The 25,182-nt window shown below is 45.2% G+C and overlaps 1 protein-coding gene across 5 annotated transcripts in view; it reads left to right on the top strand.

The window, feature by feature from the left end:
* The first annotated feature begins 1,617 nt into the window (after positions 1-1,617).
* BBS4 (Bardet-Biedl syndrome 4) overlaps positions 1,618-25,182 on the top strand; it is a 97,839-nt gene continuing 74,274 nt past the window's right edge. For 2 of the 5 annotated variants that reach the window (XM_084642396.1, XM_084642393.1), the window contains exons 1-2: positions 1,619-1,717; positions 11,089-11,140. Coding sequence is in view for 2 of the 5 variants with exons in the window: in XM_084642393.1 (XP_084498519.1) it covers positions 1,643-1,717; positions 11,089-11,140 (127 nt within the window). In the remaining 3 variants the exon portion in view is untranslated. Of the gene's footprint in view, positions 1,718-11,088; positions 11,141-11,185; positions 11,268-25,182 lie in introns of those variants that run through there. The other 3 variants (XM_084642392.1, XM_084642394.1, XM_084642395.1) reach the window with 3 other exon arrangements.

Here is a 25,182-nt window from a genome sequence, read left to right as displayed (position 1 = left end):
CTCCAGCGCTGGTCCCAGAGTCCCTGCGGCATGCAAACTACAACTCCCAGCAAACCCTGCAACACCCGGTCCCTTTTGCACCTGCGCACTGCGCTCCCTAGGCTGCTGAGTGTTTCAGCTGCTGCAAGGAAGTTGTTGACTCTTCACATTGCTGGGCTGTGGCCCAGGCTGGATTAACCCTTTGTGGGCCTCTTCCAAGTGTGAACCTGGCGCCCCTGCGCCATTGTAAACCCGGTACTGGTTGAAGCGACTGTCTCAGAGTTCTATCTATGCTGTTTAGTTTACTCAGTTTAAGTGTGAAGATTCGGTTTTAATTAGTTCTTTTATGTTCTTTATTCAGACTTGCTCATGTGCAAAATCAGAAGGAAAATTACTACTCTAGCCTTAATTCTAGCCAATGATGTGGCTCCATTGAGTATAATGAGCTGATCCTGCATTCCCTGAAGTTCATGGAAATTTTTGTATCATCATTATTGGAAATGGGTCCACAGAGGGTAGAATAATTCAAGCTTTTACTGTTATCAGCTTTGGTTTAAGTTCACCCAGGCTTTACCACTGCCATAGGATCACCCATTGACTAGAGTACTTTACATTTTAAATTCTGTTGCCCTACCCATTCTTTTATGCTGCTATTCTAAATAATGTAGTCTTCACTAGCTAAGGCAAAACAAGGTAGACCCAGATCCTCAGAAAGAAAAAGGAGTACTTGTGGCACCTTAAGAGACTAACAAGTTTACTGGAGCATAAGCTTTCGTGAGCTACAGCTCACTTCCTCAGAGGGCTCTAGGACCCTTCATTCAAATCAGGGCTTTAGGACCCTTCATTCAAATCAGTGGGCTAGAAGTGCTGCCTTCGTGCTCTGAGGCCTTAGCCCCTACAACCCGCTGAATACAAACAGCGGGAAAGCACAGACCTAGGCTTTACATAACAAACTACACAGGAATAATCAACCCTGCAGTGAACTGGAAGCGAAAACTGATAACGAGCGCCACGCCTGCCCCAACCGCGCTGACAGGCAGGGCCGCGGGCCCTGTGCCACAGTCGGGTTACCTGCGCCCTCTACCCGCCCCTTCCCCTGGGAGGGACAGCTGAGCAAAGTCCTCGGCTCACTTCCGCTCCCCCAGGCAGCCCGGGCTTCTCCCTCCCCCCGGCCAGCCTGGGGATCGGTCCCGCAACCAGCTCCGGATTCACTTCACCGCCCCGCCCCCAGGCGGGGACTCCCCGCGACTGGCTCCCGGCGGACGCGCTCTCAGGACACGCTCCGCCCTGGCGAGCACTCGGCGGCGCTACATTGTCACCCCCGAGCCCCCTAGTGCCCGCGAGCTCTGGTGTCTGCTGGCGGCTCCCAGCCAGCCGGGCCGAGCACCAGCCGCAGCACCCAGTAGGGGACTGTTGCCAGGGCAGCCCCCAGGGGTGGCTCAGCGATTGGCTGGACGCAGCGGTGAAGCCCCTACCGGCCCCGCCCCTAGAGGCCAGTGTGGGTAGGGGCGGGGCTTCCCGGCCTGAGGCGGAGAGACGCAGCCTCTGCAAGGAGCGGGGCTTTCTCTGGGGCTCCTTCCTGCGCGCGCTGCGGATTGTCGGGTCAGCGATTCACTCCTCTCTATGGTTCTTCCTCTAAGCTCTTCCGGGTCAGCTAGTAACCATGGTAACTGACAACTTCCGACTCGCGGGATCCTGGGGTAGAGCAATGGCGGAGCCGAGACTCGGAGCCGAGCAGGTGAGGGGGGCCGGGGACCCTCAGGAACCCCCTTCCCTGCTGGGAGCTTGCTGTCGGGGCCCTCTTTCCTCTTCTCCGCTCCCTGAGGCGCGGCCGGGGCCCTGCATCCAGCTCCCCGCCGAGCCCTGAAGTCCCGTTAGCGCCGCTCCGGCAGCGGGGGCCTTGGTTCGCGGGGCTCTGCTGTGCACGGGGCCCTCGGCGCTCAGCGGTGCAGAGCTGAAAAGATCAGACAAAGCCTCGTCTGTAAGGAGGCTCCCCCTCCCCCCGGCGTTAGCCGTCGTAGGGCCCCGCTCGGCCTGGCTGCGCCTGGAAATTAGATTTCATACCCAATCGAAGCGCCCTCGTGGGGGAGCCAGCCCGAGGGGTGGGAGGCGCCAAATGAGGGACCCTTACAAGGGGGGATGGGGATAGGGGTGCAGATGCAACATTAGTACCTGTGACGCAACAACAGGGCAGCTGCACCGGTACTAATGCTGGTGTAAGCTCTGCTGGAGACACAGGGTGCTGGCATTCTCCCACCACATTATCTAGATGATTGCCTAACCCAGTGCTGAAAACGGCCCAGGTGCACTATTGCTCTGACAGGGACAGTGACCTAAGCCTTGAGGTAAATGTGGAAGTGGGATACCAGGAGGAAACACAAGGAGGAGGGTGCAACAGAGGGGGCCTCCTGATTCATACTGAGAAAGTAGGGCAATCAGATAGTTACCTTAGGGGCATGAGCATGAACGCAAGAAACCTGGGAAACAAGCAGGAAGAATTGGAAGTCCTGGCACAGTCAAAGAACTATGATTGGAATAACAAAGACTTGGTGGGGTAGCTCACATGACTGGAGCACTGTCATGGATGGGTATAAACTGTTCAGGAAGCACAGGCAGGGGAGGAAAGGTGGAGGAGTTGCACTGTATGTAAGAGAGCGATATGATTGCTCAGAGCACCAGTATGAAACTGGAGAAAAGCCTGTTGAGAGTCTTTGGGTTACATTTCGAAGTGAGAGCAACAAGGGTGATGTCGTGATGGGCGTGTGCTATAGACCATCGGACCAGGAGGATGAGGTAGACGAGGCTTTCTTTGAACAATTAACTGAAGTTTCCAGAACATAGGGCCTGGTTCTAATGGGAGACTTTAGTCACCCTGACATCTGCTGGGAGAGCAATACAGCAGTGCACAGACAATCCAGGAAGTTTTTGGAGAGTGTTGGGGACAACTTCCTGATTCAACTACTGGAGGAACCAATCAGGGGACATTCTCCTCTTGACCTGCTGCTTACAAACAGGGAAGAGTTGGTAGGGGAAGTAGAAGAGGGTGACAACCTGGGCAGCAGTGACCATGAGATGGTTATGTTCAGGATCCTCACAAAAGGAAGAAAGGAGAGTAGCAAAATATGGACCCTGGACTTCAGAAAAGTAGACTTGGACTCCCTTAGGGAACTGATGGGCAGGATCCCCTGGGAGGCTAATATGAGGGAGGAAAGGAGTCCAGGAAAGCTGGCTTTATTTTAAAGAAGCCTTATTGAGGATGCACGAACAAACCATCCCAATATGCAGAAAGAATAGCAAATATGGCAGGTGACCAGTTTGGCTTAACAGTGAAATCTTCAGTGAGCTTAAACACAAAAAGGAAGCTTATGAGAAGTGGAAACTTGGACAGATGACTAGAGAAGAGTATAAAAATATTGCTCAAGCATGCAGGGGTTAATCAGGAAGGCTAAAACACAACTGGAGTTGCAGCTAGCAGGAGATGTGAAAGGTAACAAGAAGGGTTTCTACAGGTATGTTAGCAACAAGAAAATGGTCAGGGAAAGTACAATACCCACTTGGGGAAGTGAGGAAACAGATTGAGACGGGTAACCTACTATAGGACAGGCCCAATAAGGAAAATAACACAACACCACTGGACATCACGTTCAGCCCCCAGCTAAAACCTCTCCAGCACATCATCAACAATCTACAACCTATCCTGGAAAACGAACCCCCACTCTCACAAGCCTTGGGAGGCAGGCCAGCCAATCCTCGCGTACAGACAGCCCCCCAGCCTGAAGCAAATACTCACCAGCAACTACACACCATACCACAAAAACACTAACCCAGGAACCAATCCGTTTAACAAAACCTGTTGCCTTCTCTGTCCTGATATCTACTCTAGCAACACCATCATAGGACCCAACCACACCATCAGAGGCTCATTGACTTGCACATCTACTCATGTGATATATGCCATTATGTGCCAGCAATGCCCCTCTGCCATTTACATTGGCCAAACCGGACAGTCTCTACGTAAAAGAATAATTGGACACAAATCAGACATCAGGAATCGTAACACACAAAAGCCAGTAGGAGATCACTTCAATCTCCATGGACACTCAATAACAGATTTAAAAGTAGCCATACTTCAACAAAAAAACTTCAAAAACAGACTTTAAAGAGAAACTGCTGAGCAACAATTCATTTGCAAATTTAACACCATCAATTTGGGCTTGAATAGGGACTGGGAGTGGCTGGCTCACTACAAAAGCAATTTTCCCTCTCTTGGTATTGACACCTCCTCATCAATTATTGGGAGTGGCTACATCCACCCTGACTAAATTGGCCTTCAGCATTGGTTCTCCACTTGTAAGGTAACTCCCTTCTCTTCATGTGCCAATATATATATATTCACTCCATGCATCTGAAGAAGTGAGTTTTTTACCCATGAAATCTTATGCCCAAATAAATCTGTTAGTCTTTAAGGTGACACTGGACTCCTCGTTGTTTTTATTAATGATCTGGATGATGGGCTAGATTGCACCCTTAGCAAGTTCATGGATGACACTAAGCTGGGGGGAGAGGTAGATACACTGGAGGGTAGGGATAGGGTCCAGAGTGACCTAGACAAATTGGAGGATTGGGCCAAAAGAAATCTGATGAGGTTCAACAAGGACAAGTGCAGAGTCCTGCACTTGGGATGGAAGAATCTCATGCACTTCTACAGGCTGGGGGCCGACTGGCTAAGCAACAGTTCTGCAGAAAAGGACGTGGGGATTACAGTGGATGAGAAGCTGGATATGAGTCAACAGCATGCCCTTGTTGTCAAGAAGGCTAACGGCATATTGGACTGCATTAGTCTGAGCATTGCCAGCAGATCGAGGGAAGTGATTATTCCCCTCTATTTGGCACTGGTGAGGCCACATCTGGAGTTCTGTGTCCAGTTTTGGGCCCCCCACTACAGAAAGGATGTGGACAAATTAGAGAAAGTCCAGTGGAGGGCAACGAAAATGATCAGGGGGTTGGGGCACATGACTTACAAGGAGCGGCTGAGGGAACTGGGGTTATTTAGGCTGCAGAAGAGAAGAGTAGGGGGGATTTGATAGCAGCCTTCAACTACCTGAAGGAGGGTTCCAAAGAGGATGGAGCTAGCCTGTTCTCAGTGGTGACAGAACAAGGAGTAATGGTCTCAAGTTGCAGTGTGGGAGGTCTAGGTTGGATATTAGGAAACACTGGTTCACTAGGAGGGTGGTGAAGCACTGGAATGGGTTACCTTGGGAGGTGGTGGAATCTCCATCCTTAGAGGTTTTTAAGGCCCGGCTTGACAAAGCCCTGGCTGAGATGATTTAGTTGGTATTGTTCCTGTTTTGAGCAGGGGGTTGGACCTTCTGAAGTCTCTTCCAATGATTCTGTGATATAGGTAATAATTTTTTTAGTGTAGATGGGTTTTAATTCTGTCCGGTGACTGGTTGGTAGCTCTGTAGATCAAAACACTCCTTATCTACAAAACCTAAATAGACAACTTTAATACAAGCTTCCACGCTACCGTATTAATGTTCCTCAGCTTTGACCTGGAGGGACCATGTTTAGGAGTGAGGGAATAGTTCAGTCTCCAAGACCCATTCAGTTCTTTACCTCTCTAGTGGAACAGTCAACAAGGGGGACAATTACTGCTATGTGAACATTTGCTCACTAGGAACTAGATGGAGATCACCCAGTTTGTTTCACATGGGCCACCAAACAGTCATCAAATAACAGCTACTTTAATTTGAGTCAAATTTACATTGGTGAATTGGATGTGAAAGGCCTCTCCTTATTCCATTATTAATTTCCTAACTAGCCAAAGTCTCTCACTGAGGCATCAAGTTACCCACATTCCTTCCATTTCTACTTTTTCCCAAGAATGGACAGAGGGGAACTCTGTGCTGACAGTGGTGATAGCAGAAGAAAGGCTATGAAAGATGCAGCTTATCAGCTGCAACCAATACAGTTTCTGTTTTGAGAATGTATGTAAATGGGGTTTGCAAGCTTTCTTTTTTTATTTGTCTTTAAAATAATAAAAGGGTAATAACTGTTTCTTTCCGAAGTTCGTCTACATTTTAGCTTCTCAACCTTGCTGTTATCACTTAACTTCCCATACAGAATCTTGTTCATGAGTAGCTTTTGCACTGACATGTAAAACAGTGGGTACATTACAGAACTAAATAGATGATCCTGAAAATACAGTAATCTCTCATTAAAGGGTGGTTCTGCTCTGAAAACACATTTTGGGGCTCTATGTTTTAATCTCTAGATTAAGTAAACACAATTTGCTAGTAAAATTTTATTTGATTTTTTTTTCTTGTTAGTTTGTTCTGGCAGTACTTCATTCTCGGCCTCAGCTCTGAAAGTCAAGGTGGGCTCATTCGGTTCACACTGTTATGAACAAGCAAAATGTTATCCTGAGATGTATTAACAGGAGTGTTGTATGTAAGACACAGGAGGTAATTGTTCCACTCTACTTGGCAGTTTTGGGCACCAGGCTTTAAGAAGGATGTGAACAAGTTGAAGAGAGTCCAGGGGAGAGCTACGTATATGATAAGAGGTTTAGAAAACCTGTCCTATGAGAAAAAGTTGAAAGAATTGGACACATTTAGATTAGAAAAGAGAAGTCTCGGGGAGAGGAGTTGGGGACATAACAATCTTCAAATATGTAAAAGGTTGTTTGGAAGAGGACCATGATCAGATGTCCTCCCCTACTGAAGGTAGGACAAGAAGTAATCAGCTTAGTTTGCACAAAGGGAGATTTAGGTTAGGTATTAGGAAAAACTTTCTAGCTATAAGCAGAGGTAAGCACTGGAATAGGTCATGTAGGGAGGTTGTGGAATCCCCGTCATTGGAGGTTTTCAAGAACCGGTTAGACAAACACCTGTCAGTGATGATCTAGGATTACTTGGTCCTGCCTCAGATCAAGGGGCTCTGGACTAGATGACCTCTTGAGATCCTTTCCAGGCCTATATTTCTGTGAAGTCCATTAACAATTCTGTTCATGATGAGTGATTTAGAACAGAATCCAGCTTGCTCACTCAGGGCTCTGCCAGGCTATTGTAAATAAAATGTAGTCACTGGAATGAGCAGGTTCTGAATACACCTGGGGGATACTGGTGGAGTAAGGTGTTGGTCAATAGAGTAGTACTGTGCTGTAGCAGTTGGTTTGTAAGGAGGGCATCCATCCCCACTTCCTTTCAGAGGTGGAGTGAACCACTGATCTTAAACGTTATAGACATTTTGGTAAGCACAGCTGCAGAGTTTGTCTAGAAATGTGGCTCTCAGAGAATTCATCCCAAGATTGATTTTCATCGGAAAATCAATTTAATTTTGAGTCTTTAATCGTTTGATTGCTGTGTTTCAGCTCAGCATGACACACCTGGTAAAAGGATTATGCTCTGAGAGTGACCTAGTTTTATTTAAATCACTTGAGCATGTCGTTAAAAATGTTTGAGTTTGGCATTACAGTCTGAAACTACTGACATTTTGGTCTATGAAAAATACAATGCTTATCACAAAGTAGCATCAAAACTTAAACGTGTCGCTTCACTGCTTGTGCTAGATCTGTTCTCCCATGTTATTTATTTAAATGTCCCAAAAAGGTTTCTTATCTTTGTGCTATTTTTGTGGACAGTAATATTCACAATGTAATAGGCATTCAGTCTTACTCTAGCTTTCAACAGGGGCAAGGGTATTCTCCTTTATCTGGAGAATTTTCCTTTGCCTTGACACCTGACAGGAGTCCAACTCCGTTACCGTCTGCTGTCAGTGTAATCAGCTTATGTTTTAATCTTTGGAGACCTGAAAGAGATTTATGAACTGATTAGAATAGAAATTTAGTCACCATAATTAGTTTCCTCACTGAATCTAAGACTTTCCCGAAGATAGAATCTGTCAGCCTTGCCCCAGGGAGGTGGAGAAGGTCTCTTAATATCACCTGACAAGCAGGCTGCATCATTGGAATTCTGAGTTTTTAATCACCTCAGGGGGGACACAAAGCTTCAGCAGTATTGCTTGTTCTCCACTGAGTTGCTTCCAGTGTAAAAGAGAAGAATAGCCATACTCCAATCTAAATGGATTCAGCACTTCCAACAAGTGTGCTGGGGAGTAGTAACATGACATAAACATGAGATTCAGACGCTTTAAGCCCGGACTCCCCAAACCAGTAGAAAATGTACTGTAGGGATTGATCTTATACTGGGCCATGGGAAGTGGCAGGACATGGCACAGTAAATCACTTTCTTCACCCACCTTTGTGAGTCTATAAGAAAATGCCTAATAGGAAAGACTGGTGTGTGGATTTTTTTGCATTACTGAATGTCTGAACTATGGAAGTGAAAGGAGTTGTTAGTCAATTGAGAGCGAGCAAGCAAGCTTTTCTACTTTTATATCTATACTTCTGTTTAACTCTTTTCTGAGTGTCTGATTAACAATTTGTAGACCTGCCATCCCAAGACAGCTAGGCACTGGCATGCCAAAGGGAGATTTACAAAAGAGCTGCCACAGTCTCCAGTGTTGTAAGTGGCAAAAATTTGTCCTAGATTGAGGCCTGATCTACGCTTACAAGTTAGGTTGACATAGCTACGGTGCAAAGGAGTGTGAAAAATTCACTCCTCTGAGCATCATAGTTAAATGAACCTGATCCCTGGTGTAGACATGGCTAGGTCAGTGAAAGAATTCTCCCATCAACCTAGCTACTGCCAGTTGCTGTGGAAGACGCATTCCACTGCAGGGAGAGCAGCTCAGACACTACCAGAGAGGCAAGTGCAGATATGGTGCTCGGGGCAGGGACAGTGTGCGGAGCCCTGTGGCCCCCCTGTCTAGGAGTCGGACCTGCTGCTGTCCGCTTCCGGGGTGCAGTGAGGTGTAACAGGTAAGAACTAGCCTGCCTTAGCTGGGCAGCACCGCCACCAGAACTTTTAATGGCCTAGTCGGCGGTGCTGACCAGAGCTGCCGTGACCCAGTGCCTTACATTCAGCGACCCAGTACTGGGTCACAACCCACAGTTTGAAAACCACTGATCTGTTACGCACATGAGCCTTAGAACTGCGTGTTATGCACCTAACTGGAGAAGCAAATTCTTCGAATAATGTTTGAATTTGATTTCTCCCAAAAGGCTGGTGGGTGCCAGGCACTGTATTGGAGGAAGGGTGCGTGATCTCAGCCCTGGTTTAATCCCTATGGCAGCTGTTCTTCTGGGGCTGTTCAAAAAACATTGCCAGAATGAAGAAGAGGTCAGTGTAGCTGGAAAACTTGTCTCTCACCAACAGATGTACGTCCAATAAAAATGACCTCACCTACCTTGTTGCTTTAATATCCTGGAACCAACATGGCTACAACAACACTTCAAATTGTCAGAATGTGTCAACTTTAAGAAAAGCAGGTTTTTTCCAGGGGCTATATTTTGAGAACCTCTTGATCAAATGATTCCAAAATTTGATCACTAACGGAACCCTGAGACATCTGATTTCACAGCAATTAAAGTAAACAGGCAGATTTTAGAGCACTTAGAGTCAAGCTTTAAACAGAAAGCTGGTCTTAACCTTAACTCTTGGTGATGCATGAGATGGAATAGAATCATAGAATATCAGGGTTGGAAGGGACCTCAGGAGGTCATCTAGTCCAACCCCCTGCTCAAAGCAGGACCAATCCCCAATTTTTGCCCCAGATCCCTAAATGACTCCCTCAAGAATTGAGCTCACAACCCTGGGTTTAGCAGGCCAGTGCTCAAACCACTGAGCTATGCCTCCTCCCCGTCTAGCTCAGTTGTATTGGCTTGTAGGTTTGATTGCTTTTTTACTCCTAACTTTGATTACTAAAAATAGCGGATCTGATCCTAGATGCAAACAGGAAGTAGATCTGTTCAGTGTTTTGACTGTAAAAACCTACTTTGAGTCAGTTATGCTTTTTGTTGTCTAAAGGATGTTTCCCTTTTGTCAATGGCTGCCTTAACTTCCTAAGTGTCTGCCTTCTCTCCATGGTGAGAGTCAAATGTAAGAACAGCAAAAGGATTTTTGTGATCTTTATATGAATAATTATCTCCTCTTTGCTGTCAACAGGATACCTACATTATCTGTGAGGTCTGCTACAAACAGCACTCTTCTGCTTGAGATTTTGACGTGTTTAGAATCAAACATTGGTGTACTGTCTTTTGTGCAGGGCTCGGTGTGCCTTTAATCTGCTCCAGTGCATTGCTATGATCCTAGTGTATATTCTCTCAATGTAGAAAAGATCTCATCTTCACTAAGGCTCAATAATTTCACAATTAGCTTTGCATCAAAAGCAGTGGGCGTGGATGTCTCTAAATGGCTAGGGATGCTAAGAATGTATCCTCCATCTGCCAGTGCCAAGAATAGAAAGGGGGTTACTAGATCTCCCCACCAGATCACAGCAGAGTAGTTCCCACAGCTTACCTTTCCTGATCCAGAAAATGCTAGGTATGCTAGGGTACAAGAATGAGACCACCCTATTCCAGCACCAGACCCTACCAGTGATGTCTTCAAAACAGCACAGAGAGCGTTTTGAAATACCCTGTTAATCAAATGCCTCTCACAGTTGATGTTAGGACTGCTTTCCTTAGGGCCCAATCCTGAAAATCCTTGCACATGTGAGTAGTTCCAGTGAGTCTCATGGGACTACTCATTACTACAGAGAACCTTCTATTCTCCTTCCCCAAATCACTTCATACCCAGTGCTGTAATTAGCTGTGTAAGCAGCTATTGTTCTTGTGTAATGGGTTTCTGCCATTCCCTCTTTGATTTTAAGGAGCTTTTTATATGGTTGTATTTTCAATAAGCAAAATATGCCCATGTAATTCTCACTTCCCAAACCCTAATAAATGTAGGTTCACTAACTATATTGATGTTAGCCAGCAGTAAACACACTTGTACTTATTAAAATCAGAGATTTTTCTCAATCTACACAAATAGCAAAAATCTGGATTGAGCTTCCAACAGAAATGACTAGCATCTGGCTGGTATAGTAGATTCTGTTTAGCAGAGATGCCGCTATTTTTGCTTTGACATTTGCCAGATGTCCTTTTGGGGGCAATTCCTTGAAGAAGCCTTGCCATTTTAACACTGTCCTTTTCTATCATTTCAGGCTTCACCATTCCCAATAGCTACAGAACCTCAGAAACCCCGCCCAAGAAAAGGTTTGTTTAAGGATGTACTTACAATAGTATTACTTAGGTAGGACAACGTAAAAAGATTGCTCCGTAATGTGTGAACCTGTCTGAGAAGCACACAACCAATCTGTATATGAACCATTTGTTTGCAGAGGTGAAAAGCAAGTATACTCATTTATTGCACCATCTGGTCTTTAATCACTTGTGTGTATGGCAGTGTTGGCCAAACTTACTGACCCTCCGTAGTTCAAGAGCTGGGGTTCGCCTGCCAGTTGCTTGGGTCTTCAGCCTTGTGGCAGGGTGGTGGGGTTAGGGTTTCTGCCCTGCAGGGAGGGGGATCTCAGGACTTCAGCCCTGCTTCTGCTGAATCCCTGAGCCCTGGCAGGCATGTCCCATGTGGTTGAAGCCCTGAGACCCCCACATCCCTGCTGGGCAGAAGCCAGAGGCGACATGCGGGGTCACATTGCCCCCCAGATTTTTGCCAGGATTTGCTGGCCACGCTTGGTCACATGGTGCCACTGGGCCCCCTCCCTGCACAGTGGCTACTGGAGCTGGCAAGCTGGAAGCTGCAGTCATGGGGAGAGGCAGTGGCAAACACCTGGGAGTTGCAGGGAGAACTGCTGAGGGTAAGAGACTACTCTGTGTCAACTGAGAGCCTACCTCTCAGTCCCAGAAGACCCAACATCATTCAGTCTGCTATATGAACTTAAAGTGGAATTGGAAATGAGCTTTTTAATAATTAAGGGATTTTCTGAAAACTTAGTGAAAATTCAAATGAGGGAAGCACTTGGAGCAGTGATAGTGAAAGAAATGTAGGGGTGACAGTAGCCAAATACTCAGATAGGACTTTACAATAAATTGTTTGGGCAGCAGGTAGGTGGATAGTCGATGTGGTTCTGGTCAGAACACACCTGAAACCGGGGTGGATTTGATTTAAATCACTAGTCAGGAAGACTTGATTTAATCATGGATTTCTACATGAAAGTGCATTCTTGTTGGTTGTTATAACCTTAATACATATTGTTCACAACTCAGAGATAGATGTACGTTTCATTTTTAGAAGATACACACTATACATTTTTAAAGTGATTTATTTTGAAAACTTTTCAGATTAGTATTACAGCTATATCAGAAAATGAATGATTGTTTGGTTATTTCATTTACCAAAGGTAATTGAAGCAGATATTTATGAAGTTATTGAGAAATGAACTATCTCCAATTCAACAGGTTAATCATTAATATTTAGAGGATTTTCTTGCCATGCTGTTTTAGGAGGAAAACATCACCAGACTGATATTTAAATTGTTTTATTTAACTAAAACAACGTTATGTATTCTGGATTTTTTCTTCAACAGCAAACTTATAATAATTTAACAAAACAAGCATATGAATTTTTGAATTTAGTTAAACATTCAAGTTTTTTAAAATCAGGTTTGTTTTTGTTAAACTTGTTTTAAACTAAAATAGTTAAATGAAATATTAAAAAAAAAATTAAATCGACTATGTCAGCCAGGTCAACGTGAGAAACTTAAAATATTGGCTTCTGCAGCTAACTCAGTCGTCTTCACCTTCATTTTCCTGTTTGTTCATAATCTGGAAAAGAAGAACAAGCTTTCCTGCTTTTTCAGGTCCCAAATGATTTCTCAATTTGGAATGAATTAGTCCAAAGGAAGAAAATATTCTTTCTACAGCAGAAGAAGCAGCTCCTGCTGTTAAAAGTGAGATTATCACTTCAACAGTCTCTGAATCTGAGTGCTTAAGTGACTTCCTCCAGTTGACTGTTGTGACTTTCTTTAAAACATCATCAGTAGACATATATTTCTTGAATGGTTTACCCTTAGCGCTGAAGTTTATGATAGTTGGCATTATGGAGGGATGATTGCTGGATGTCCATGTCATAGCTAACTCCTCTTCTTCAGCAGTTAAAGTTTGACCCCGGTACCGAGTATTGAGAATATTTGCAAGAAAATGAGCTGGAGATAGTGCTTGTCCCATTCATTTTTTTAATGCTTGTAATTTAACTCTATCATCGCATATTTCTCTTTTTAAGATCTCACCCAGTTCCTTCCAAATTTCAACAGCATCAGCAATAAAACAGCTGTTTCCCTGCATTTTGTTCACGGCTACAGAAATAGGCTTCAGGGTGCTCAGCATGTGTTCAACATTTCTCTTAAGCCCAATGTTGAGAACTTTGGCTGTGACAGTGCCATCTATTTTTTCATGATTTTGTTCACAAACTGTCATCAGCTTAGACCAGTTCTCGATATAGTGCTCAAAACACTCCACTACTGAGTTCCGTCACACATCTTGTGGGGGAGTTAGCTTGGTTCCTCCCACTTTTTTCAGAGCAGCTGCTGCAAAGTGGTTGTTACGGAAGTATTTTGCAATTTCAACAACATTAGCCTTTATTTCTGGAACACTGAAGTCTTTGGCTAGGAGGTGCATCAAATGAGCACTGCAGCCGTATGTTGTTATCTTGGGACTCTCTTCGCTCCCTTCTAAATAATTTCTTCTCATCTTGGATACATTTGCAGCATTCTGTGACCAAGCTGCATACTAGACATTTGATTTTTTTTCCCCACAGTTTGTTATAACTTTTACTGTTACTTCTTGTAAGTATTCTGCTGTGTGTGCATTTCCTGATGTATCAATTGTTTCTGTAAGGAAGACATTCCCTTCGTCTGTTGTCACACGAGCACAAACAACAGGATCATTGTGGACATTGCTCCACCCAGTCAAGACTCAGGTTAATAATTTCACCCTCTAGACCAGTGGTTCCCAAACTAGGGGCTCTGCTTGTTCAGGGAAAGCCCCTGGCGGGCTGGGCCAGTTTGTTTACCTGCTGCGTCCGCAGGTTCGGCCGATCACAGCTCCCACTGGCCGCAGTTAGCCGTTCTTGGCCAATTGGGGCTGTGGGAAGCGGTGCGGGCCGAGGGACGTGCTGGCTGCCCTTCCCGCAGCCCCCATTGGCCAGTGGGAGCCGCGATCGGCCAAACCTGTGGACGCGGCAGGTAAACAAACCAGCCCAGCCCACCGGGGCTTTCCTTGAACAGGCGGCGCCCCTAGTTTGGGAACCACTGCTCTAGACCTTTTGCACACTGCTCAATTTCTCTTTCAGACACTTTATCCAGCAATTTGCCTGCGACATCTGCTCTGTTGGGTGGACTGTATCCTGGTCTTAATGACTGAACCATGCTAATGAAGTGTGGGTTCTCAATCATACGGAAAGGAGAGTTTGTTGCATAAACAAGCTGGGCAATTTTTTCATCAATTACCTCTTTTTGTAATCTGCTGGTTCTTATCACAAATGTATCTATGGTTATTTCTGGATGATGGAAATTTTTCTTCTTTTTGCTACAGGTGATGATATACTGTGGCTATGTGACATACATGATGTGACTGAAACACTATCATTGGCAGATAACTCTGAAACTATAGAAAATGATGGTGATCTTGAAGGTAGATAGTCTTCAGAATCCTGTATGCTGAGGGTGGATTCTCCTAAACAAAATAAGTCAGTGCAGTTATTTAATTATTTAATTATTATTACAATACTGCTCATTTAGTATTACTCATTGCACTCACTAACACTCAGTACGACTTTAAAGGTGAAATCGTAAAAGGAAGATCTGCCTGTTTCAGCTATTTATTTTTTACCACAACTACATCTAAAATGACAGTACCATAGAGTAACAACTATATTTTTTGCTCAAACGTGAGAATTCAAGAATAGTCCAGAAGGAAGACAGGCAGTCCTTAAGAAAGAAGTATGAAATAAAAAATGTACCAACCTGAAGATCTTGCATGTTCAGACATGTTCCTTTCATCATCTTCAATGCAGCTTCCTCCTGAGAAGGAACACTTCCCATGATGTTGTTTCATTCAGTCAACCAGGCCTTGCATTTCTTTGTTGCACTGTTTGCATTTTGCACGCATGCCTGTCTTACCCACAGGTAGAGGAACTTCATTAAAAATATTCCCAAACTGGGTCTCTCTTACGGCCTGCTGCCATTATAGGTTTTCCCTTCTAGTGAGAGAATGGTATGGTAGATCTCAAATCAATGAAGGTTACATGCAGAAAGATCTCAAGATTTCTGGAATATGCTGCTCAAACAGTTTCACTTTTGTTTCTACTGTCTGTCCCTCCTTCTCACATTTATCTCCAGACTACTTCTCCTTGTCCAGCTCTATTCTGCCCCCAACAATCTTCTATTCATTGAACTTTCTGAAACTTTGCACTTTTAGAGAGAGGTAAGGGATTGACTCTGTGTACACAAATTTGCAGAGGGACAATAGGGTTGAGGTCTGTTATTTCTCACCTCTCTATATTTATTTAAAACATTTTTGCTGTTAACAAGCATGTTACCTCTGGAGACATAAATCCACAGTTTGAGAACTGCAAAACTAAGTATCTCTGATGGTATCTTCTAGACTGATCACTGAGTCCCATTGGATAGACAGAAAGATTAACCTAAATAATCTATACAGAAGTGGCTGGAACCCCATAAGATTGGGTCCCTAATCCATGAACTATTGGAACTCATTTACAAAACTTTTCTTAGACATTACAAGAATATATTGTCTCATACTATAGAATTAGAATTTATAATCCCTATTCCAGGATGAGATATCTTTGAGCTATAATGTATCTTAATTAAAACTATCTTTAGATAGGTTTTTCCCTCAAAAACCATTTTATCAGAAAAATCTCATTTAAATTAAAAAATCCAATTTTTTTTTTAAATCATTGATTTTTATCCACCCTGCCTGAAACATTGTATTCAGTTCTGGGCACCTCATTGTCAGGAAGATCTTGAGAAATGAGGGGGAATTTACTTTTGTTGCTTATCTCTGATTAGAGGGCTGGATCAATGGAATTGGGAGGAAAGATTTGAGATCAACATACATGTAGCTTGGCTAAGTGACAACTAAAGAAAAACAGGAACATTCTCCTCTTGTTTATAGGCCTGATTCTCCTTTCCACACCAGGGTAACTCTGACTTCAGCAGTTATGCAGAATGTATGCTGCTGGGAGAGGAGAATCAGGCCTGTGCCTCTTTTTTTCATCATGGCAGTGTCCCTTGCGCTGAAGGTGGGCATCCTCACTGCAATACATGGTGTGGCTCAGGTAATGTTTGAGTGGAAAGCTTTGGAAGGCTCCATGTTTGCCAGATACTGTTTGCCTGCATTGCTTTTAGTGCGGTGAGCAGAAGCCTATTTGATCAGCTTGTTTGTTAATCTCTGGAAAATGAGGGCAAGAGCAAGATTTGTAATGGGAATTAACATAACAGTGTGTGCTCTCTCTCTCTCTGTGTGTGTGTGTGTGTGTGTGAGAGAGAGAGAGAGTGATTGTGAGGGCGGGTAAGGATGGGAAGGGAGAGTGGTATATGGTGTGTACTTTTATGGAGAGGAGTTACGTGAGGGGAAGCACAGCAATATTACTTTTCAGTGATTCATTCTAGTACTTTACTAGAGTCTCTTGATGAGGCTCCTGCATTAACCAAGAAACCTATTCTAATTCAGCTGAAGAGATGATGATTTAAATTCAGGGGCTAGAGAAATGTGCATAAGGTTTGCTCTATAAAGAGGTGTTTGTACTTGTTTTAAAGGAGCACTGCTGTCAAGATACACAAGCCTGAAAAGGTGACATTACCTTGTGGCACTTTCCCAATCAAATCAACATCAGTACAAGCAGAGTTACAAATTGATGGAGACCAGTTAATTTGTTAATCACAGATCCAGCCCCGCAAGCTGCTCTGACTGAGTGAACTTCTGTACCCACATGGAGCCTCACTGACTTCAGTAGGGCTCTGGTATCCACCTGCACACAGCAGCTTGCGGGATCAGGGCCTTGGAATGTCAGCTGTTTGTTCAGCACTTGATACACTGTGGCCCTGATTTTGGTTTAGGGCCTCAGGGCATTAACAGTTGTACAGTGCCCATCGGGAAGTTTTCTCTGGGTTGGCCAGATATGGTAATCACATAACTGGATTTATTACGTGGTTGTAGCTGAGCCTGGCTATGTCACCTCAGTGAATGTGAATTATTTTGTGTTATGGGGCAAGTATTTTGCAAGAATGAGGAGTGACCTTACTTTCTACTCTGTTGCCCTAAGATAGCCCTACTGTAGTAGGTATTCTCATTCAAGTCATCTAGTCCTGCACTGAGGCAGGACTGAGGGCTTGTCTATACTTATGGCTAAATCTGCACTGCTGTGATTGATGCAGTGGTGTCGATTTAGCGGGTCTGGTGAAGATACCCTAAGTCGATGGCAGAGCACTCTCCCGTCAACATCTGTACTCCACCTCCCCCAGAGGCGGAAGGTAAGTAGTTGGGAGAGCATCTCCCGTCGACATAGTGCAGTGTAGACACAACTGTAAGTCGATCTAAGTTACGTTGCCTTACATCTTTAGTGTAGACCAGCCCTAAGTATTAGTGTCTGTATAATCTGTTCTTAAAAACCTTAAGTGACAGAGATTCCACAACCTCCTTAGGTAATATGTTCTAGTGCTTAACTACATTTATAATCAGGAAGCTTTTCTTAATGTCTAGCCTAAATCTCCCTTGCTGAAATTTAAGCCCATTGCTTCTTGTCCTGTCCTCAGTGGTAAGGAGAACAATTTATCGCCCTCCTCTTTATAATAACCTTTTACATACTTGCTCTTCTCTTCTCCAGACTAAACACACCCGATTTTTTCAATCTTTCCTTTTTTGTCATGTTTGCTAGACCTTTAATAATTTTTGTTGCTCTCCTCTGAACTTTCTCCAATTTGTAGACATCTGTCCCTCCCAGTCTTTTTTTTTTTTTTTTTCTTCCACTTAAGGCTGCTGCTCCTCAGGTATGGTACAGTTCTTGGAAAGTTTCAGGGAACGGCACTATCAGAAACATTGCACTTTTTTAATGAGGCACTCCTAGTATCTGAGCGGAACTTGGCTGAGCAAATCCACTTCTCCAGAAGAGCAGAGGCAGGGAATGGGTTTCAGAGCACAGTTCCCTCTCCTCTGCCTGCACAATAATGGTTGCTGGCTGCATCCATTTGGGACTAAAGATACAGAAAGGAAGAACTGAAATAATGTCTTCTTTTACATACCAATATATGCAGTCTGACTATCAATGCCTAATAAAAGCAGTGTTGCTTGATGGGCAGAGCACTGGACTTTGACTCAGGAAACCTGGGTTCTATTCCTATTTCTGCCACTGTCCTGCTATGGCACCTTTGGAGAGTCCTTACCCTTCTGTGCCTCAGTTTCTCCATCTGTAAAATGGGGATCTCCCCTTTGAGATCTACTTGTGAAAAGTTCAGCATAAGAGCTAAGTATTATTATTATTTATTATGCTGAATTGACATCATAAGATTGCTTTTGTTTGTGCTGGGTAGAAGACTGCTATTAAACTTCTTTTCCAGACTGTGGATCATATTTGTGAAACAATTTAAAAGCTGGTTATAAATTAGCTATTTCTACATACAGTGTGCAAGTGACCTGGTCCTAAATCAGTGGTTTTCAAACTTTTTTTCTGGCGACCCAGTTGAAGAAAATTGTTGATGCCCGCGACGCAACGGAGCTGGGGATGAGGGGTTTGGGGTGTGGGAAGGGCTCAGGGTGGGGCAGAGTGTTGGGGTGTTGGAGGGGGTCAGGGTTCTGGGGTGGGGGTGCAGGCTCTGGGGTGGGCTGGGCCAGGGATGAGGGGTTTGGCGTGTAGGACGGGGATCTGGGTTTGGGGAGGGCTTAGGGCTGGGGCAGAGGTTTGGGGTTCAGGAGGGGGTCAGGGCTCTGGAATGGGGGTACAGGTTCTGGAGTGGGGCTGGCTATGAGGGTTTTGGGGTTCAGGAAGGGACTCCGGGTTTGGGGCGTGGCTCAGGGCTGGGGGAGGGGATTGGCTTACCTTGGGCGGCTCCCGCTCAGCAGCGGTGCTAAGGTAGGCTTCCTGCCTGTCTTGCCACTGCGGGCTGTGCTGCGCCCTGGAAGCGGCCAACAGCACTTCTGGCTCCTGCCGGCATCGCCCCCTGGGAACCGGCCAATGGGAGTGTGGAGCCAGTGTTCTGGGCGCGGGCATTGCATGGAGCCCCGCAGGCCGCCCCCTCCCCCCCTCCCCCCGTAGCCGGACCTGTTGCTGGCTGCTTCCGGGGCTCAGTGCAGTGTCGGAACAGGCAGGGACTAGCCTGCCTTAGCCAGGCAGCACCGCCAATGGAACTTCTAACAACCATGACAAAGTTCCTCCTCTAGCTTGGTGGGTCTTGCGCTTATTGGCGGATTTGCTCGCCTCAGAGATTCACAGCAGCCCTCAGTTTGGCTGATTTCATGAACCCACGGTCCAGCTCAACTCCTCCTGTGTCTGATCAGGAGTTGGGAGGTTTGGGGGGAACCCAGGCCCGCCCTCTACTCTGGGTTCAACCCAGGGCCCTGTGGAATGCAGCTGTCTAGAGTGCCTCCTGGAATGGCTGTGCGACAGCTACAACTCCCTGGGCTACTTCCCCATGGCCTCCTCCCAACACCTTCTTTGTCATCACCATAGGACCTTCCTCCTGATGTCTGATAATGCTTGTACTCCTCAGTTCTCCAGCAGTATGCCTTCTCACTCTCAGCTTCTTGCACCTCTTGCTCCCAGCTCCTCACACACACCACAAACTGAAGTGAGCTCCTTTTTAAACCCAGGTGCCCTGATTAGCCTACCTTAATTGATTCTAGCCTTAATTGTTTCCAGAAAATTCCTGATTGTTCTGGAACCTTTCCTGTTACCTTATCCAGGGAAAAGGGACCTATTTAACCTGGGGCTAATATATCTGCCTTCTATCTTTCTCCTGTAGCCATCTGGCCCGCACCTGTCATACAGCCCAGTCGGCGGTGCTGGCCAGAGCTGTGGTGACCCAGTACCTTATGTTCCATGACCCAGTACTGGGTGGCGACCCGCAGTTTGAAAACTACTGTCCTAGATAAGGCTCCATTGAATACTGTTACTACAGATCTTTAGAATCCAGAGACTTCCCCCTGGTGTTTTTGCGATGGCTTCCTCATTTTGATGCAAAGTTTAAAGTTTGCTCCTGTCTTTGCAAACTTGTGCTACAAGACAGGAGCAGTAAGAAACTTGGAACCAACATCTTCCAACCTGCTTTTACGTTCCTTTTACAAAAGATTTACCCTGGGCTGAAAGAATTGTGGTTTGAATTATCTGCCTGTCAGGGCTAACCTGTCACATGGCTCTTCGACAGCAGAAGACTTGAAGGTTGAGATTAAAGGGTGTCTCTTTTACAGATAGTTCAATCTAAAAAGGAAATGATGAGATCATTCTGTGAGTGTATAAATAAATGGTCTGGGGCAGGTTTTGGGGTTGGGAGCTGATGCTGGAATCAGGTTAGAAATCTCTAAATCTAACCCTAAAGAGACTGGTGGGAAGTGAACAACTCAGAGCCGTGTTCTGTGGCAACCATTATTCAGGAACTGACGTGTTAGTAGTTAAAACTATTCATTATTTTGTCTTTTATCCTCCATGGGGAGAGTTGCTCTGAAAATCAATTCCCTTTGTTGCCACATCAAGATCAATAACTCTCTGTGTTATTTATTTTTCCCAAGCAAATGGTAATAGAATAAAGGGAGCTCTGCTCCTCAAATCAGGATGGAGTTAATATCAGCCTGCTGAGACAGGATTTTAATCTCCCTGCTGCATTTTAAGTTAATCAGATATTTTCTGAAATGCTTTACTGGTTTTGAATTGAAATTGACTGGCTCCCATCTTTCCAATTTCCTTTCCTCAAGCAGTCCAATCAAATCATTTTACAGTAACTGATAATATTATATGGGAGAAGGCACTTTTCCCAGTGTGTATTGTTGATCTTACGGAACATAACTCCAATTTATTTCCTTTTGTCATGGAAAAGGTTATTTAGAAAATGAAGTTTGGCCTCTCCTGTTAGTCTAGTCACGGCTGATAGGTTTGTGGACTAACTTTAAATACATTTTGAGTCATACAACAATGTTTGATCCAGGCTTTGGCTCATACATATCAATGGCATTTTACAGCAGGATAGAAAAGCTTTAAACGGGAACCTGAATGAATGTGTTTTTGAATGCAGTAGATACAGTATACGTCCAGTTACGTTACAGTGAATATTGAGCATACACTTCTGTTGGATTATGAAGAAGCAGGTTGTTGCATAGATACCCTCCTTGAGCTGTGCTTACTCAAAATGGATTCCTGTAGATCATTTTCTAAGTGACCATCTTCTATTATAAATTTCAAGGAAGCAGTGGATATAAAAGCTGAAGTGTTCCCCCAATTTCTAGCCTTTCCGATAGTTTATGGAAGTGTTTTCTAGTGGTTAGAGCGGGGGATTTGGTTCTGTTCCTAATTCTGCTTCTGATTTCCTGTGACCTTGGGCAAATCACTTCACCTCTTATTTTCCCATCTACAGAATAGGTATAATATTTAGTTACCACACAAAAATGAGGTAGGGTTTCACTAATGCTAGCAAAGCACTTTGATATTGTAGATTAAGGATGCTATATAATGTAAGTATTATAATCTAGAACTAAGTCCTATACAATTGCTGCTAACGGAGTAGCATATGGTATTGCAGGGTGGAGGCAGATTTAATGGGCATAGCAATGTAGGGGAGTTTCAATCTGATACGATGCAATAAAATCTATCTAGCTAGGCATTTATACCATGCTCATCACAGCAGGGAATCACAGTTTAGAGCTCTCTCAACATCCTTTTTTCACAAGGACTCCAACCCAGTAAAAAAAAATCCAACACCCAAAAATATACAGAGAAATAACTGTATTAACCCTTTCGATTCAGGGAAATTGGTAACTCCTGGATTGTTACTTAGCATCCTTAACTAACATTAAGATTTTTCCAAACATCACACCTAGGGACCTGGACATTCACTAAGTCCCCAATTCAGCAAAACACTAAGCATAAGCTAAACTTTGCTGAATGGCTTTGCTGTGAATTGGGGCCTAATTTTATTTATAGGCCTTGGATATTGGTTTGTTTCTTTAGAATAAAGGGTGTGTCTGGATATTTCAGGTCCTGTAAATCATTATCATTAGATAAATTTTGCTTCTGTTCTGTACAGCTTACATGGCAGCTGGTCAAAACACCTCATTGAGCCACTAGTGCTTGAACTGAATTTCATTCTGCCTTAATGTATTCTCCATCACTGAGACAAAGCAAGTTATTGCACTATGTTTAAAACAATTGATAAAACAGGTTTATCAGAGATAAAATACTAGGATCCAGTGTCCTATGTGTAAGTAATAACACCGTATAGTAGGAACTAGCTGTTGTGGATAAATTTAATGGGAATATGGGAAGCATGTAATGTAAAAAGGTCTTAAAACTGTAGTTTTAATCTACTTGTACACTAACTGGTACTTTAACTGTCCTTATGTATAGCTTAAAACTGTTACTTCTTCAGCATGGAGAGATATGATTCACACCTGGATGACCTCTATAAAGTTTTCATAGCTAATGCTAACATGTCAGAATATAGTTTGCTTTTTAGACTCTGATGTTGAAATCTTCTCAAGCAATTTGTTGTTTTTGTCCAGCTAAATTGTCTGTGTCAGCATTTAACACACAGCAGTATTGATAGTCTATTATTTTTTGGACAGGCATAGAGCTGGTCTTTGAAGGGGAGTGTGACAGGGTCAGGCCAGATGGCTACAGGAGAGTGATAGAAGGCAGATATATTAGCCCCAGGTTAAGTAGGTCCCTTTTCCCTGGGTAAGGTAACAGGGAATGTTCCAGAACAGTCAGGAACCTTCTGGAGACAATTAAGACAGACAGGTTGATTAGAACACCCTGCAGCCAATCAAGAAACTGCTAGAATCAATTAAGGCAGGCTAATCAGGGCACCTGAGTTTAAAAAAGGAGCTCACTTCAATTTGTGGTGCGCGTGTAAGGAACCGGGAGCAAGAGGCGCTAGGAACTGAGAGTGAGAACGCGGACTGTTGGAGGACTGAGGAGTACAAGCATTATCAGACACCAGGAGGAAGGTCCTATGGTGAGGATAAAGAAGGTGTTGGGAGGAGGCCATGGGGAAGTAGCCCAGGGAGTTGTAGCTGTTGCAAAGCCATTCCAGGAGGCACTCTAGACAGCTGCATTCCACAGGGCCCTGGGCTGGAAACCGAAGTAGAGGGCAAGCCCGGGTTTCCCCCAAACCTCCCAACTCCTGATCAGACACAGGAGGAGTTGAGCTGGACCGTGGGTCACGAAAACGGCCAATCTGAGGGCTGCCGTGAATCTCCAAGGCGAGCAAATCAGCCAATAAGCGCAAGACCCACCAAGGTAGAGGAGGAACTTTGTCACAACTGGTGTCAGAAGTGGGATCTGGTGTGCACAGCACAGCGGAAAAAGGAGGGTGTTGGGTGGGGGGAAAGGGAGAGGGGTTTTTTTTTTTTTTCACCACAGTGGAGGACGTAGTGTGGGCACTGATGCAAGCCACAGCTGCCCAGCAGGAGGCTACCCGTGTCCAGGCAGCCGCCCAACAGGAGGTAGGGCGGCTGCAGCAAGAGACTAATTGCCTGCTGATGGACCAGGCTGCTTTAGACCGGGCTATGTTGCGGGAACTGGTAAACCAGGTAAAGGCCCTTACAGAGCTGAACCGCAGCCATGGTGGGACGCAGCTCATGCGGGCCAGCAATTGGCTGCAGAAAATGACGTGGGAGGATGATGAAGAGGCATATCTCCTGGTCTTTGAGAGGACAGCCCTGTGGGAGGCTTGGCCCCGAGAACAGTGGTCTGGCATCCTTGCTCCATTCCTGTGTGGGGAGGCCCAGAAGCCTACTATGATTTGCCTGAAGAGGCTGCGGCAGACCCAACCAGTTAAGGAAGAAGCACCCCAGGTTAAACTAGCAGCACCAAGCCCTAGAGCTCAGGTGACTGGGCTGCAAGGAGAGCCCAGGTGGAAAAAGAGAGGGGCTGAAGGCCCACCAGAAGCCACAAAGAGTCGGAGCACTGAGGGGGAAGAGGATTGTGATGTTAGACTGCCCAAACCAAGAGATGGGGGAATGCCTAGGGCTCCATACAGATGTTATGCCTGCGGGGAGTGGGGACACATAGCTGCACAGTGTCCCTATGCAGTGTAACCTGGGGAACTGGGCAGACCCATGCTCCCTAATCCACCTTGTGGGGGTCTCACTAACCCCACATATGTACACCAGACCAGTGAAGCTAAATGGGATAGAGACCACGGCACTGGTTGATTTGGGGAGTGCTATCACGCTTGTCTCGGGGAAGCTCGTGAAGCTTGGTCAGCTGCTGTGGGCTAAATGTACGGGGATAACATGTGTCCATGGGACAGTTGGTTATTACCCCACCATCCCAGTAAAAATCGAGATTCAGGGGAACACTACTGAGGTAGCAGTAGGGGTAGTCCCTAAACTCCCATACCCAGTGCTCATAGGGAGGGACTTCCCAGGGTTTGGAGACTTACTCCCGGTAGGGGAATCGGAGAAAGGGGGAAGCCCTGAAGTTAGTGAGGCATCCACAGTAGACTGTCAACCCCCGATCTTCTCTGAAATATCCCCAGATTTGTTCTCCACTGCCAGACAGGGTAGAAAGACGAAAAGGGAAAGAAGGGCAGTTAAGGCCTTGGGAACCCGAACACTGGCCCAAAGCCAGAGGGTCACTCTCGTAGTTAGGCGGACCCGAGCTGCTGAAAAGGAGGGCACCCAGAAGGGAGAAGCACCCGAGTCTGACCCACACCCTAACGCCTCTGAACCAGAGGCAATGGAGACTGGCCCCCAGATCTTGGGCAGATTAGCCCCGGGAGACGAAATTTTGGACGGGACCAGGCTGAAGACCCAAGGTACGACAATATTAGGAAAGAGGTGACCGAAATAGATGGAGTCCCCATGGAAGGGAAAACCCAGGGACCAGGACTCTACTTCATAATGAAGAAGAATCTCTTATACCGGGTTGCACCAGTACAGGGGCAGAAGGTACAGCAGATCCTAGTACCTCAAAAACACCAGAATGCTGTATTAAGTCTGGCCCATAGTTATCTTTTTGGGGGCATTTGGGGGTAGAGAAGACCTTGGCACCAGTCCTACGACGATTCTTC

This window comes from Lepidochelys olivacea (assembly GCF_965140295.1).
Source record: "Lepidochelys olivacea isolate rLepOli2 genome assembly, chromosome: 10".
Taxonomy (NCBI): Eukaryota; Metazoa; Chordata; order Testudines; family Cheloniidae; genus Lepidochelys; species Lepidochelys olivacea.
This window is presented reverse-complemented; position numbering and strand designations above follow the sequence as displayed.